The sequence below is a fragment of the Alligator mississippiensis genome, chromosome 7 (assembly GCF_030867095.1).
Source record: "Alligator mississippiensis isolate rAllMis1 chromosome 7, rAllMis1, whole genome shotgun sequence".
NCBI classification, from domain to species: Eukaryota; Metazoa; Chordata; order Crocodylia; family Alligatoridae; genus Alligator; species Alligator mississippiensis.
The window spans coordinates 16,935,181-16,951,410 of NC_081830.1; the positions used below are offsets into that span (position 1 = coordinate 16,935,181).

Sequence of the window (16,230 nt, forward strand, 5' to 3'; positions counted from 1 at the left end):
AGTGCCAACAGGATGCATGGCTTTCGTGGCCCCTTTCAGTTGACCTCACCATTGTCACAGCAGCCACGGATACTCTCCTGTGTGCTGCTGGAATTCAGTATGGTCAAGCATCCAGTTGCACTTGTGTCTCTTAAACTGGAGTGCAGAACCAATGTACTGAATTTTCTACGCAGTTCTCAGCCTAGTCCCAAAGTACCTAGTGTGAATTTCAGTAGTGACACACATGTTCATATTTTGCATTTTGGTCTGCTCACTTGGATTTTTTCTAAAATAAGCTCTGTTTGTAGGGAGGAGGGGGAAAAGTTACTTCTTTTGTCAAATGACATTCCTAAGAGCAGGAACACTATGAATGAGATTAATGTTATAAACTGTGTAATTTTAAAACATTATCTTCATACCTTTGAGTTAAGAGTGTAGCCTAAATAGGGCATGCTAGATGTGCCCATTTTCTTCAATAACCAATCATATCAGAGACTGTAACATGAAGATTCCCCAAACAAAAGAACCAGTGTTTGACCTCAGCCATTTAGGAGGATGCATGATGCAGAAATGAAATGCTGTAAAACAGTTCTTAATCTATAACAAAAAATTTAGCCCTTTTCTCATAATGACAAAGGTGGGGTAATGGCTTCCATGTAGGCGTACTAGAAATGAATAAGCAGGAGTCTTCACCTCCTAGCTGGAACTCTAAACCACCTACATATATGGGTCTTTTTTAGGCAAGATTAGTTCCTTGAAAATTCAGGAGAGGGACTGATTCTATGATTTTCAAAGGGGGCTGTTTTCTTCAAATTATTTTACAGAGCTGTATGAAATCTCTCTGATGCCATGGCAGCTGCAGAAGTAGGAAATCAAACTTCTGTCACCAAATTTATCCTCCTGGGCTTTGAAATTCTTCCAGAGTTGCAAATACTTCTCTTCCTGCTGTTTTTCATACTCTACATTGCAACCATGGTTGGGAACATCCTCATCATTGTACTCATCATAGCTGTTCAGCATCTGCACACCCCCATGTACTTCTTCCTGGGGAATTTGTCCTGCTTGGAGACCTGCTATACCTGCACCCTCCTGCCCAAGATGCTGGCCAGCTTCCTTACTGGAGACAGAACCATTTCATTCTCTGGCTGTTTCATGCAATTTTTTGTCTTTGGTATGTTGATAGTTACAGAGTGTTGTCTCTTATCCGTGATGTCTTATGATCGGTACTTAGCCGTATGTAAACCACTGCATTATGCTGCCTTTATGACTGACAGATTTTGTTTCAACCTTGCTGCTGGCTCATGGATCAGTGGATTTCTAGTTGTCTCAACCGTATATCTCTTCATGTTACAATTAAGGTTCTGTGGACCCAATCAAGTTGACCATTTCTTTTGTGACTACTTACCAGTGATTAAACTGTCCTGCAGTGACACCTTTGAGGTTGAACTTGTAGTTTTCAGCCTTGGCTGTATAGTCCTTTTGCCCCCGTTCCTTTTGACTCTCGTGTCCTATGTCTACATTATCACCACCATAGTGAGAATCCCTTCCACTACGGGGAGACAAAAGGCTTTTTCCACTTGTTCTTCACATATTATGGTGGTGACAATTTTCTATGGGTCTGTAACTATAGTCTACATGTTCCCAAGAACCAACACCCTTAGAGCCCTGAACAAAATATTCTCTCTTTTCTACACTGTGCTGACTCCATTGGCCAACCCTCTCATTTACAGCCTGAGAAACAAGGAAGTCAAGGAGGCTGTACAGAAAGTTGTCCGCGTGTTTATGAATTGGAAAATAATGTAACCATTCCTGAACCCTATTAGCAAGTTCAAGCATAATGGAAATAACAGGAATCAGAGCTATGGAAAATGAATGGTTCCTGGCCCGGGGGTTTTGGGGAATTCTAAAAGAAGAAAAAACTTTAAAAAGATTAAATTCATTAGATACTTTTGGCATCCTGTTCTAATGGATGGATTGTCCTAAAATCACAGTGTTCATTTAACATTTTTCCATATAAGAATAGTGAATAGATTTCTGTGCATTAAGCCAATGTACACCCTTTTTTTTCAATTGGAGGATTCCTACACTTAGGCCCAGATATCAGTCTCCCTGCACATTTCACGCAGTGGATGTGTGTGGGGGCAGTTATTGAGGAGTAGCTGTTGTGGTACAGATTTAGCCTCTTTGACTCATTGTTCACACACTTTTACAGAAATCTTCAAACAATTTAGTTTGTCCAGAAAATGTCTGGAACTCACTTGAAGAGAGTTTACAAGAACCTTACTCCATCTCTATCTCACTGACAGACAGTTCATTGTAAAAATGTGCTTCATGTAATTCACAACTGAATCTGTATAAGATTACACTATGCCCTGGTGAATCAATGACAGAATGACTAAAATAGAGGCTCTGGGTATAACCAATGACAAGGACTTGTAACGGATATAACTGCTTTTCCATGAATAACAGGCTAGAATGATATATGTTTTTTGTCTGTCTGAACCTTGCCTTCTCTGCCTGAACGTGGGAATTATAGTGCTGAACAAACTGGGGCATTTAGGAACTGAGTTATCTAATATTCTGTTGAGATCCTCAGAAGTAAAATTAATATAATAGAAATGCCTGACTACCGATTATAAATTGGGCAGAGGTCACTGGCAGGCAGCCCTGGTTTAAAGAGTGAGGCAGGAAAAAGATGTGAGGCGGAGAAGGGGCATGGAACAGGTCTGATCCACCCCATGGGGCTTTGGGATATGGCAGCGAGGGAGGGGTGGCAGTACTAAAATAGTAAAGTGTTTACAGCTGTTTAATTATCCGGGTGTGCTTCTGCTCTGGTTGGTGTACTGTAATGGCATCTACCCATAGGAAACAAATCCTTATCCTCTATTATTCCAAAGGTGATGAGAGTGCCCAAATAATCAGCCTATAGACTCAGGGTCTCTTGGAAAAGGCCCAGGCTACAAAGTTCAATTAACAAATAAAAGTGAGATTGTCCCTCTTACAGCTTCCCTTTAATAGCACACTCCTCTTTTCTCTTAGCAGACTGCTGGGCAACCAACCACAGAACTGTGCAAGCACAACCATGCCTTCATCCGGTTGCCCCCCAGGATCAGAGCAGCTAAAGTGGAACCCCTAAGATCTGGCCAGATCTGGTCATACATATAATTATGGAGCTTCTAGGGCAGCTCCTTTTTGCTGACCTCATTCCTACAAGACAAATGGTTTATATTCATTTAGCCGGAAGCGGGAGATGGGCTGGCTTCTGCTGTGCTGCACAGTACAGGATGGACTGGGACGGGTCCTGCCACATGGGATGGGTCCGGTGTGCAGTATCAGTAAAGGGAAGTGGGGGCTGGACCAGCTTCTGTGATGCTGCACTGGACAGTTAGAGGAAGGGAGGCTGGGACGGCTTTTGCCACCACATGGGATGTGCCCAGTGTGCAGCACTGGTGAGGGGAAGGGGAGCTTGGCCAGCTTCTGCCATGCTGTGTGATACAGGACAGGATGAACTGGGTGCTGCTGCACAGGTGAGAGGAGAGAGGGGTTCATCTGGCTTCTGCCATGCCATGCGGGAAAGGACAGGTTGGACCAGGTCCTGCCATGCAGGTGAGGGGAAGGTGAGGCTTGGCCGTCTTATGCCATGCTGCACACTAGAGGATGAGCTGAGCTGGGTCCTGCTACATGGGATGGGCCCGGCTGGCCTGGCACCAGTGAGGGGAAGGGAGGCTGGGCCAGCTTCTGCCATGCTGAGAGGGGAAGGATGGGCTGAGCCGAGTTCTGCTGTGCAGGTAAGGGCAAGGGCAGGCTTCTGCTGTGATGTGCGGGTCCCAGCCCTGCAGCTGGGAACCCTGTGCTGTTGAGAGGGGATGGGCCTGGCTGTGCAGTCCTGACCTCGGAGCTGGAATCAGAGGCCACACCTGGTTACCTGGCCAGGTTCCCCCAATCATCTGGGTGGTTGTTAAAACAAGGACATCTAAATAACTGGTAAGGACTGAGGCCAGGGCAAGGGCAATGCTCTGAGATGTGCTGGTTAAGAGACAAACTTAGAAAAGTGTAAATGGATATTTAAAAAAAAAATATTTACTTCCCTAATATCACCACTCCACAAAAGAATAAAAATGAGGATATAACACATCAAAGAGGAAGGTAGACACTGAATGCTGAATACTCAACAAAGAATGGACCTATAAATATATATTGTATTTATTTATTTATTTATTTATTTTTAATGAAGTGAGTGGAAAAGCTGTTTGCTTAATTTGCAAAAAAAGTGTGGCAGTATTCAAAGAATACAATTTGAATTGGCATTTTGAAACCAAGCATGCAGTCATATATGAGAAATTGCCTGCCCAAGAAAAAGCAAGGAAAGATGAGGGGATGATTGCTGCAAAACAGAAAAAAAAAAACATTTTTTTCCCACAAAAGCATTGGCAGCAAAGGAGGGATTACAAAGTTGGGGACTTGGGGGTCATCATTGACCCCAAGATGAACATAAGCCACCAATGCAATGTCACAGCAGGTAAAGCAAACAAAACTCTTGCACCCATAGATGCTTCTCAAGTAAATCTCAGGATGTCATCCTCCTGCTGTACTCGGCCTTGGTGAAGCTGCAGTTGACGTACTGCATCCAGTTCTGGGCTCCACAATTTTAAAAGGATGTGGAAAAGCTTGAGAGAGTCCAGAGGAGAGCCACACACATGACCAGAGGACAAGAAAACAGGCCATATGATGAGAGGCTGAGAGCCATGGGACTCTTCAGCCTGGAAAAGTGCAGACTCAGGGGGACCCGGTGGCTGCCTATAAATATATAAGTGGTGTACATCAGGGTCTGGGGGAAACACCTGTTCACCAAAGTGCCCCAAGGAATGACAAGGTAAAATGGTCACAAACTCCTCCAAGAGCAATTTAGGCTGACTTTTCTCTCCAATTTGAGGATTTTTGAATGAAAGAAAAAGACTTTATTTTGCTCTCTTCACTTTTCATACATATGTGAGAAGACATTTTCTGTAATGAAAGTCATCAAATCAAATCTTAGATCTTTGATGAGTGGTGACCACCTTGAAGCAGTGCTCTGCATTGCAACAGCAGACATGACACCTGACATTGATTTCCTGGTTAATGCACAGCAGAGGATTAATTCTTCACATTGAGTTCGTTTGTTTGTCTTGAAGTTAATTTTCAATATTGTAAGAGGGCCCCTTCCCTGTTACTAGAGAGCTTGGGATGTTGATGGTTTTCTTGCATGAATACATTTTTTACTATGTGAGGCCCCAACTCCAGACACAGAGGCAGAGGAACAGCGGGAGTCCAAACATGAAGGAGCTCCCTGCAGAGATGGAGACTGACTTGATGGAGAGCCAGAGAAGAGTGACCTGGAGACATGCCTGATCTAGAGAGATTGGCAGCGGGGCACTAAGGAAGCAGCTATGTTCCAAAGCTTTTTGGCTTTACTTTTGGTTGGGACTTGAAGCAAACTACCCAGGGTGAAGTAAACCTGTGACAGGGCACTTTTGTTTGAGAGAGGCCAGCTAAGACCTGAAGTCTGTAGTCCTGAATAGTGGGCTCAGAGCTAATAGATGCAGCCAGAGCAAAAGTGGACAGGGGTGAAGGGAACCCCATCCAGATAAGGGCCAAGTAACTGAGAGCCCATTCCTCTGACGAAATGATCCCTAGGCAGCATTCGTGAATGCCTGATTGCCAAAAAGGAGGAAGGGAGGGGCTATTACCAAAGAGGAGTATACCTCCACTGCTTGGGTCTGTAGGGGGGCTGTTAAGAAAGCTAAGACAGATACGCAACTAGGGCTAGCATCAAGGATCAGGGACTACAAAAAGTCCTTTCTTAAATACATAGGGAGAATGAAGAAGGCTCCAGGTAATGTGGGGCCCCTGCAGGACATGCTTGGCAATCTGATGGTCACACCGGAGGAGAAAGCAGACCGTTTTAACAATTTCTTCACCTCTATTTTCTTGTTCAGGGACTGAGACTCCCCTACTGAGATTCAGGACAGATTTGGGAGAAACTCCGCCAAACCTAGGGTCAGGGAGGACCGGGTTAGAGAACTTCTGGAGGGACTGGATGTGTTCAAATCAGCAGGTCCAGATGCTCTCCACCCCAGGGTGTTGAGGGAATTGGCAGGGGTTATCGCGGGGCCCCTGGCACGGCTTTATGAGCACTTGTGGTGCTCTGGCCAGGTGCCAGATGACTGAAAGAGGGCCAATGTGGTCCCCATCTTTAAAAAAGGGAGGAGAGAGGACCTGGGCAACTATAGGGCCATTAGTCTTACTTCTATCCTGGGGAAGCTCTTTGAGAAGATTATCAAGGAGCACATCTGTGGTGGGCCAGCAGCGAAGATGATGCTCAAGGGCAACCAGCACAGTTTCATTAGGGGCAGGTCATGTCAGATCAACCTGATTGCCTTCTACAATCAGGTCACAAAAGCATTGGACGCAGGTATTGCAGCGGATATAGACTTTTTGGACTTCAGGAAGGCCTTTAACACTGTCTCCCATCCCATTCTCATTAAAAAGCTAGGTGACTGTGGCTTTGATGCCTACAGTCAGATGGATTGCAAATTGGCTGAGAGGTCATACTCAGAGAGTGGTGGTGGATGGGTCATTTTTAACCTGGAGGGAAGTGGGCAGTGGGGTCCCGCAGGGCTTGGTCCTTGGGCCCGCACTGCTCAATTTCTTTATCAACGAATTGGACGATGGGGTTAAGAGCACCCTGTTTAAATTGGCAGATGACACCAAGATTTGGGGTGAGGTGGGCACGCTAGAAGGGAAGGACAGATTACAGCAGGGCCTGGACAGGCTACAGGGGTGGGCAAATGAAAATAGGATAGGATTCAATACTGACAAGTGCAGGGTGCTGCACTTGGGCAGTAGGAACCAGCAGCATACCTATAGGCTGGGGAACTCCCTTCTTGAAAGCACGGCAGCAGAAAGAGATCTTGGAGGCCACAGTCAGCAGGGCTAACCATACCTTGTCCTGCATCCACAGATGCATCACAAGGAGGGCCAAGGAGGTGATCCTCCCCCTCTATGTGACACTGGTCAGGCCGCAGTTGGAGTACTGCATCCAGTTCTGGGCGCCACACTTCAGGAGGGATGTAGGCAGCATTGAGAGGGTCCAAAGGAGGGCCACTCTCATGGTCCAGGGACAGGAGGGCAGACCCTATGAGGAGAGGCTACAGGACCTGAACCTGTTCAGCCTTCACAAGAGAAGCCTGAGGGGGGACCTGGTGGCCATCTATAAACTTACTAGGGGGGACCAGCGGGTTTTGGAAGAGACCTTGTTCCCCCAAGCGACCTCACATGAAGTTTTCTTGCAATGACTCCCTTTCCATAAATGCTATCTAGAGCACAAATAGCAAGTCATCTAATGAGAAAGAGGACTGGAAAAGGACCCCCACCTCCAGCCCTTCCTGGCCAGTTCTCCTAACAACTGAGGCCCTCTAACCAGGGGAAGCAGCAATGCACCACAGCATGGCACGGTTCTGTAGCCCCTGGCCAGGACTGAGTGCTTGTGTGTGCACCTTCAGATTTTCCAGGGGAAGTGCTTAGACTGTAACTCAAGGAAGACCGCATACAGGTATGTTTTAGGTGTGGGTGGGAGTAGCCTTGAGGAGCTCCAGTGAGAGCAGCCTGTGATTTCATTTCAGAGTGGTAATCCTTATTCTGACACAACTGTGTCCAAACAGTACTTGTTGGGGCAGGTGGAAGGACACAGTTCAGAAAAGAAAGGTTTTTAGCAACTCCATGAAGGTTCCCCAGGAGGCAGGCCCCAAGGCCAGGACAGGATGGGTAGCAACCAGGTGGCCACTTTATTCCAGAAAATTACTTACAGTATCCTCCAGGGAGATTTGAGAAACATACAGAGGATCCAGAGCAAGAGCATCAGGGGTTAGAATAAATAACACCCTGCGAGCCTCCAGAAAGTGCAGCAGCTTCTGAGGGGTAATACAGTACTTTGATTTGAAGCTAGCAGGGCAGGTCTTCTCATCTGAGACCCAGGACACTTCTCAACAGCAACAAGAAATCAAACAGGTCTTCCTGCTCCTGCTGAGCTACCACAGCTTCCCACTCATACCAAAATATTTGCCCGGCTGTCTCACCCACACCCAGTGCAGACAACATGCCTTCAGTCAGCAACACTCACCTCTCTCCTTCCCTCCTGGCCTTTTCCAATCAACCCAAACAGCTGCCCACAGTTTTATCATGCTCTGATGCATCTCAGCCCCATCTACATCTAAAGTCACTATCATTACCTGGGGACTCAGGGATGCTGGTTCATCGGGTGCAAGATGGGAGGGTGGGTACAATGATGGTCTACATTAGATCAGGAAGCTCATCCCAAGTATGATCCCCCTGGAGGACATGTAGATCCAGCACCCTCTGAATGGCACAGCTTACCTCCTCTTTGGTTAAACTTGTCTACCCTTTCCTAACAGATGAGTCTATCAAGATGCCAGTGTCACACTTAGGTTGGGGGCATGGTTCTAAAGTGGTGAAAATAGCTCAGTACAGCTCTCCAGGGAGGTGGCCATACTCAACCTGAACATCTGTTACCATTGCCCATCCCCCCCCGGGCTCCACCAGTATCCACTCCCACCAGTTCCTGTAAAGCCTCTGTTCCTGCCATTGCAGGACTAGATCCCCTCGCGGAAGACACATGGGGTCAACTACTCAGAAGGCTTGGATGTTGCCACACACTACTTCCTGAAAGCCTCTGCAGGATAGCGGTCAAGACACCTAGAAGCAGGCTGGGATTCTTGCTCTCTGGTCCCCTATATGTGGAGCACCTAAATAGTTTCCCCTCCCACACAGTAAGAAGCACTTCAGTTGGGAAGGTACAAAAGCACTTCAAAGAAATGCAGGATCCAAAGTGATTCCCATTTAGAGTTGTCCAAATCTGACATTATTCTTTGACCTGTGGCAATGTTCTATCAAGGCAGTGAATTTTTATTAGATTTAACTAATTAAACATGGTCACATGTTAAAATGTATTTGTTATGTATCTGTTTTAGTTCTTCATCTCTGCTTTATGAGCAAGCCTGGAATTGTACATATAGTCAATGGGGAGTTTCGTCCCTCAAAATGGAAGACTGAGTCTAAAGTTCTGGTAAGTTGCTGAGGTCATAATTACTTCATATCCAGTGACACTACACCGGTCCTAAGGAGAAGAGAGGGTTTTTTTCTCTCTTCCTATTTGTTATTCATTTCATTCTCCCTATCTCCACCCCGCTCCCTCCCACTGGAGGTTATTTAATCAGATCTATTAATATTATGTCTTTGCCTGCACAATAATATGACAAGACCATCAACACAAGTGTTTGGAGTATTATCACCTTCTCAAAAACGAGATAAGTAATGATGGCAGGGATGTCATTGTATCATACTTGTAATGTAGAAGTGGTCAAAAGCCTTTCTGAAGTACCACAGGATCTTTCTGTGAAGATGGATGTCCCTTAAGTGGGAGAAATGATACATGTGAAATGCATCAGCATAGAGGGTTAGCTACAGAAGCTATTCTTTGATCTCCAGAATTATGATGGAAGAGATCGCATCAACGATTCAAGCTTTTCTTCACTTTTGTAAGGTAAAGCAATATATTTCTCTCTTTTTTCCTAATCTGACCCATATTCCAAAACTCAGAGAAAAAGAATAAATGAAATAACCTGAATATTTCAATACTAATATAGACTAATAAGTACAAAACCAAACCAAAACAAAAAAAACAGGCATTTTTCTGTCTATATGGTAATATTAATCCTTCAGCTTCTATTTTCTGAAAGCCAGTTTCTTAGCTTCAGGACTTTTTTATTCATGTTAATATGAATTACAAGGTTAAATTCTTCTTCTTAATGTATGACATATATTAGATATACAGAAATGTCAAGAAAAATATGTAATCCCAGACAGTAAAAGAAATATAATTACATGGTAGCATTTTAAGTGTATAAAGAAAAAGAAGAATTAATTTTACTTATTAGGTTAAAAGCTGATTTAAGAAAAAATAAGTCAAACTAAAACAAGTTCTCATTATAACTTCAAAATAATCCAAATGATCTCCTGTTGGGCATGGTGTGGATTCATATACTGAATTAAGTCTTCATAGCACATCTTCAGTTGATTAAGTTTTATAACAGTCAGGCTTACAGGATTGACAATAATAGTACAAATGATTTTAAGAGACTGAAATTTAAAAAGAACTGGACAATAGGTTTTCTATTTGATTTGTTTCTAACTGCAAACGGCATTCATAACATTTCCATTTAATAACAACGTGAGCACTTGATAGAATCATAAGAGTGGAGGATCTCTCAAAAGTTGTCTGACCCAGCAGCCTGCACAAATGCAGGAACGCTACTCCTAAACATCCTCCCTCCCTCTGTCTGTCTCACACACAGTACTATTTCCTTTATAATCCCCATCTACCAAGTACACATATTAGTTACTGAGTTGTTTTCTGAGATATTTTGTGGGATGTGCCGGATGAATCTCTGAATCGAATCACTATCCCCCAAATTGGCTGAATAGGAAGCGAGTACTAGCTGCTTTGCACAGGCCTAAATTATTTTCCCATTTTCTTTTTTTCCAAAATCTCTTGTATACCAGAGTTTTTGAACTGAAGATTTCTGGATTACAAGAATCTATGTTCTGCGCTATGGTGTTAGGAGGTGAGCATAAAGGCTACATGAAGTAGTGTTTGGACATCCTATAAAACATTTCTGGTATGTCTATCAAAGATACCGTTTCCCTTTCTTTTCTCGTAATGGTATGAGTGGGGCAATGGCTTAAGCGAAGGTGAATATGCAGCACTATTCACCTCCATAGTGGAAGATTGGAACATCTTCCTGATTCAGTCCTGTTCAGCAAGATTTGTATCCTGAAAACTCAGGAGATGGATTGATTCAATGGCATTCAAAATGGTCTATATTCTTTATATAATTTTGCAGAGCTGAATGGAATCTCTCTGATGCCATGGCAGATACAGAAGGAGGAAATCAAACGTCTGTCACTGAATTTATCCTCCTGGGATTCGAAATTCTTCCAGAGTTGCAAATATTTCTCTTCCTCCTGTTTCTTATAATCTACATTGCAACTGTGGCTGCGAACATCCTCATCATTGTGCTCATCATAGCTGTTCAGCATCTGCACACCCCCATGTACTTCTTCCTGGGGAACTTGTCCTGCTTGGACACCTGCTATAGCTGCACCCTCCTGCCCAGGATGCTGGCCAGCTTCCTCACTGGAGACAGAGCCGTCTCATTCTCTGGCTGCTTCATCCAATTTTTTTTCTCCTATGTGTTGTTAGCTACAGAGTGTTGTCTCTTATCCGTGATGTCTTATGATCGGTACTTAGCCATATGTAAACCACTACATTATGCAGCCGTAATGAGTGACAGATTATGTTTCAACCTTGCAGCTGCTTCATGGATCAGTGGATTTATAGTTGTCTCCATTATATATCTCTTCCTTTTACAATTAACATTCTGTGGACCCAATCAAGTTGACCATTTCTTTTGTGAATATGTTGCACTGATTAAACTCTTGTGCAGCGACACCTTTGAGGTTGAACTTGCAGTTTTCAGCCTTGCCTGTATAGTCCTTTTGCCCCCGTTCCTTTTGACTCTCATGTCCTATGTCTTCATTATCACCACCATACTGAGAATCCCTTCTACTACCGGGAGACAAAAGGCCTTTTCTACCTGTTCCTCTCATATTATTGTAGTGACCATTTTCTACGGGACCCTAGCCATTGTGTATATGTTTCCACAAACCAAGTCCCTTAAAGCCCTGAACAAAATATTCTCTCTTTTCTACACTGTGTTGACTCCATTGGCCAACCCTCTCACTTACAGCCTGAGAAACGAGGAAGTAAAGGCGGCTGTAAAGAAAGTTGTCTCTGTGTTTATGAACTGGAAAAGAATGCAACCATTTCTAAACTCCATTAGTGGGTTCAAGGAAAATGGAAATAATAGGAATCAGAGCTGGGGAAAATGAATGGCTTCTGGCCCTGGTCTTTTGGGGAATCCTAAAAAAATGGGAAATATATATATTTCAGACCCTGTTCTAGAATGAGTTGACCTGATGTCATAGTGTTATCATTTCAAAATTGTTCTAAACAAGAATAGTGAACACATTTTATTGTATGAGCGTGCTTCGCTTCCAGCCTGCATACAACCATTTTCCTCAACCTGAGGGTCCCTGCCCTTAGGCCCGAATCCAACTCTTCCTTTAGGTTGTAGACTGTGGGTGTGTGCATAGGCAGTTACCAGGGAGTGACTGATGTGTTAAAAACCTAACCTCTTTTACACCTTGTTTGTACACTTGTATCCTAACCCTCACACAGTTTAGTTTGTCCATAAAAATGTGCAGACACTTGAACAGAGCTTACAAGAACCTTGCTCCGTCTCTCTCTCTCTGACATTTGTAAATATGTTTCGTGTAATTCACCTCTGGAACTGTGTCTTTTCATTATGCCCTGATGAATGAGTGTCAGAATTACTAAAACGATGGCTCTGAGTATAAACTATGACTAGTGGGAATTTGTACCTGATGTACCTGCTGTTCCATGATTTACATGCTAGTATTACATATATTTTTTTGATTAAATGAACCTGTTTTTCCCTGCCTGAACATGGGAATGATACTGCTGAACAAAAAGGGGAATTTAAGAAACTGAATTATCTTACATTGTGTTCCGATAATCATAGGAAAAGTTGTAATATTGAAAATTCCTATCAATTTTAAATTGGGAAGGTGTCTTAGGCAGGCATGTTGAATCTCCTCTGTGATATTTGCTTGCTATTTATAGCCTTTACTAACACATTTATGGTTAGATTTTAACCCAACTCTATGACTCTTGCTCTTGAATCCTATTGGACGTTTCAAGTCTAACGAATTTAGACCTGGGGGTTACAATGGAAAATAAGCTGATTATGAGCCAATAGCGCACCCTTGTTGCCAAGAAGGATACAGCATCTTTGGCTACCATAATAGGAGCATTGCAAGCAAAATATGTGGAACCAGAAAGATCTGATTGGATCTGGTCATCTCAGAGCTTCCCTGTGGCATCTGCTTTTTACTGAACTCATTCCTAGGAAGCAAATGGCTTATCATCACGTCAGCCATAAAGAGAAACCTTTATTTCACCAAGACACAAAGAAGAGCTGGATCCTCTTTCAATTTTTGGAGTCTAATTGGACCTAGGAAATGAATATTGCTTCTCTTCCACTCTACTTCAGGCAGTTTTGGGAAAGCAGGGAAGTCACTGTGTGGACACAGACAAGCTTTGAGCTCTGGAGGACACTCCAGATGAATACAGGCAGCCCTCGACCTACAACATTTTGAGTTACAACGTTTTGCACTTACTACATGTATAAATTGAAACCCTGTGTCGTATTCATGATGTCAGGTTCAACTTTACAATGCTTGGTCTGATGCGACGCCATGCCAGCGAACAAGTTCATTGCATTGCTCATCTCCCTGGAGAACATCTGTTCAAACTTCCTTGGACACTTTCTTGAAGAAAGACAAGGCTCCAGAAAAACCTGCAATCAAGACTCCTGAGAAGACTCCAGCCAAGAACCCTTCAAAAAGTCCAACCAAGAGACTTTCAAAAGTCCAGCAAACTGACCTCAGAGAAGTCCTTCCAAATCAATATGATTGCTATTTACAATATAAATACATTAATGTAACTATATTACTTGTCTATAATTAATCAAGTACAAAATTCTGGGGAATTTTCAGTGAAAATAGGGCATATCAGGCCTTGGTTCAGGAACCAATCCCCCACTTATAACATGGTTTCTTATGAGAAAATTGGTTCCAAGTTGCATTGTTTCCACTTAAGATGCAGTTTTCAGGAACCAGCTGTGTTGTTAAGTTCAAGGATTGCCTATAAATTGTAAGTAGATATGGAAACTTAGCCTGCATATTAGGGTTAAGTGAACTTTTGCCATGCATTAGAAGAATAATGTAATTCTATTGAACGAGACTCAATGTATTCTATATTGCTCAAGGTGTTTTCTCTGAAATCCCTTTTGTTTTCCTCTTACCCCATTCTCTTTCTGAACAATAAAAGGCTACCTGCATGCACCGTGCTGGCCTTGGATTCCCGAGGGGAGAGGCATTGGCAATGCATAGGGGGTGCATGCAGATGCACATGCACCCCCTGAGATTGGCTGCGCCCCCTTGAGAGAAGCACTTCTAGGTTTGCCACCAGCATTTCTGGTCGTGCCGCCAACATTTTGGTGATTGGCTGCTGGGGGATGCTCCCGTCTACACCCAGCTGGCAATTAGCTGCTGGTACCCCCCACCCCCCTAGTATTAGGAGGCACCAGTTGCCCATGGGGAGAGCGGTCAGACAGCCTTTATAATTCCCTTTGCTCAGCTAGCCAAGGTGGGCTTGGCTCTTTACTTTCCTCTGGCACAGGAGGCTACTTTTGAATGCTTCAAGCTAAATGAAGCACCTCCAAATACCACGGTGGGGCTAAGCATGCCCAAGGTGTGCAGAGTCTGTGCACCCCAGGCTGCACAGAGGCCTAATAAAGAGCAGAGCCTGTGTGGTAGCAGTGACTACCCCAAGCTTGTGGGTGTGCTCCAGGAGCTGAAGCTGGAGCCCAGGTGCTGGGACAGAAGCCACCCGGCTGAAGCTGCTAGCCTGCCCATGAGGAACGGTGTGATGTGGCACAGCACGGTGCAGCACGGGCAGGAGCAGGAACAGCTTTGAATGAACTGTGCCCAGTGCAGCTGCCACCAGGGCAGGGCATGGCCCCATGTAGAGTGCTGCAGGGGCAGCCACAGCCCAGATCCAGTCACCGGGTGGGCTGCATCTGACCCATGGGCCATATTTTCCCACCCTGATCAACCTGGTGTACCCAAAGACCATAGTGTTATAAACCATTCCTCAACACTGTATGGTTGCCTTAGTGAATTGTTTCCAGGGGTCCATAATGGCCTGCAACAGGATGGAGAATTAATGCTTGAAGCTGATGTACTCTGAGCTATAGTTCTCTGGGTGCAGGATGGGAGGGTGAGTGCTATTGATGGCTTCAATTTATGTCAGAAAGTACCTTTGAAGAATCCCAAGTATGACCCTGTGGCAGAGCACAGGGTGTGTCTGCCACTTAAAGGGCCTGGATCTGGCAGCCTCCAGGTGCCTGATGAGGGCAGCCATTTTGAGACAGTGGCTGCCTATATAAACAGGGCAGTTTGGTGGCTGGAGGCCAGGTAGTAGTATTGCTTGGCTGGAGGGCTGCTGTGAATGACCTGGAGGTAAGGGGGGAGTTGCAAGGGGATGGTAAGGCGACTCCTGGTCCTGGGCATGACCTGAAACTGCACCCTGCCAGGAGTGGGTGGCCTGGTGGGGCTCTCAGTGGTGTGGGAGCCCCCAGGAAATGCCAGGCCAGTTATCACCCCAGTGAAAGGCGGGTTGGGGTGCCTTAACCCCTAGCTCCCACCACCACTGGGTGGGTTACCCATGTGTTTGTTGGGGGGCCCAGAGGGCCAGTGTTGTGAGGGGCCCAGAGAGGGCAGACCCTGAGAGTGGGAGTGATGTGAGCGTGGTGCTGCAGTTGCCCCCGAGAGGACGGGGAGTAGTGGCGCGGTGAGGCCCGAGGAGACGGAGTGAGCGGCTAGAGAGACCCAGCCCGAAGGGGAGAATACCCTCGACTGGCTCAAGCTGGGGCCAGGACTACGGTAGTCAAAAGGGCTGGGGGCCCACTGCGAGGGATGCCCAGGAGCTGGGGGCCTGGGGTCCTGACTGGCCTGGAGGTGGGCCCGGGCAAGTGGCCAAAGGTCCTGGGGGGACCACACCTGAGAGGGGAACATGGCTTCGGGGGGGCTAGGTAGCCTGGATGACGGTGGAGAGGCCACTGGATAAGAGAGGATCATAGAGGGGTCCTGTATGGATGATTCTGGGGCCCAGTGTGGGGCCGGTGACTATGTGAACACCAAGATGCCATCTGCGAGGCTTGGGCTGTGGTACTAGGGGAGGTCGGAGCTGCAGAGCGCCCCCTGGCATCGGGGCATTACAATGGGCAGCCTCCCGCTTAATTGACATCGAGATGAATCAATTATCATCAAAGGTGTGGCAGGCGAGATAGGCGGGCGGATGCCCAGAGACAGGTGGGTGGGCCACAGAGTTCGGCCCTGAGAAGGCCCCCTGTCACAGACCCCCTGGGGGGAATGCAGTGCCAGCACCTTTGGAATCGCATAACTCACCACCTGAATGGCTGACCTGGT

At 45.5% G+C, this 16,230-nt stretch overlaps 1 protein-coding gene across 1 annotated transcript; it reads left to right on the forward strand.

Annotated features, from left to right (window-relative positions):
• Positions 1-828: 828 nt before the first annotated feature.
• On the forward strand, positions 829-1,782 carry LOC132251882 (olfactory receptor 11A1-like). Its single transcript, XM_059731802.1, has one exon. It carries the CDS (start codon positions 829-831, stop codon positions 1,780-1,782), a length of 954 nt encoding a protein of 317 aa, XP_059587785.1.
• Positions 1,783-16,230: the final 14,448 nt, after the last annotated feature.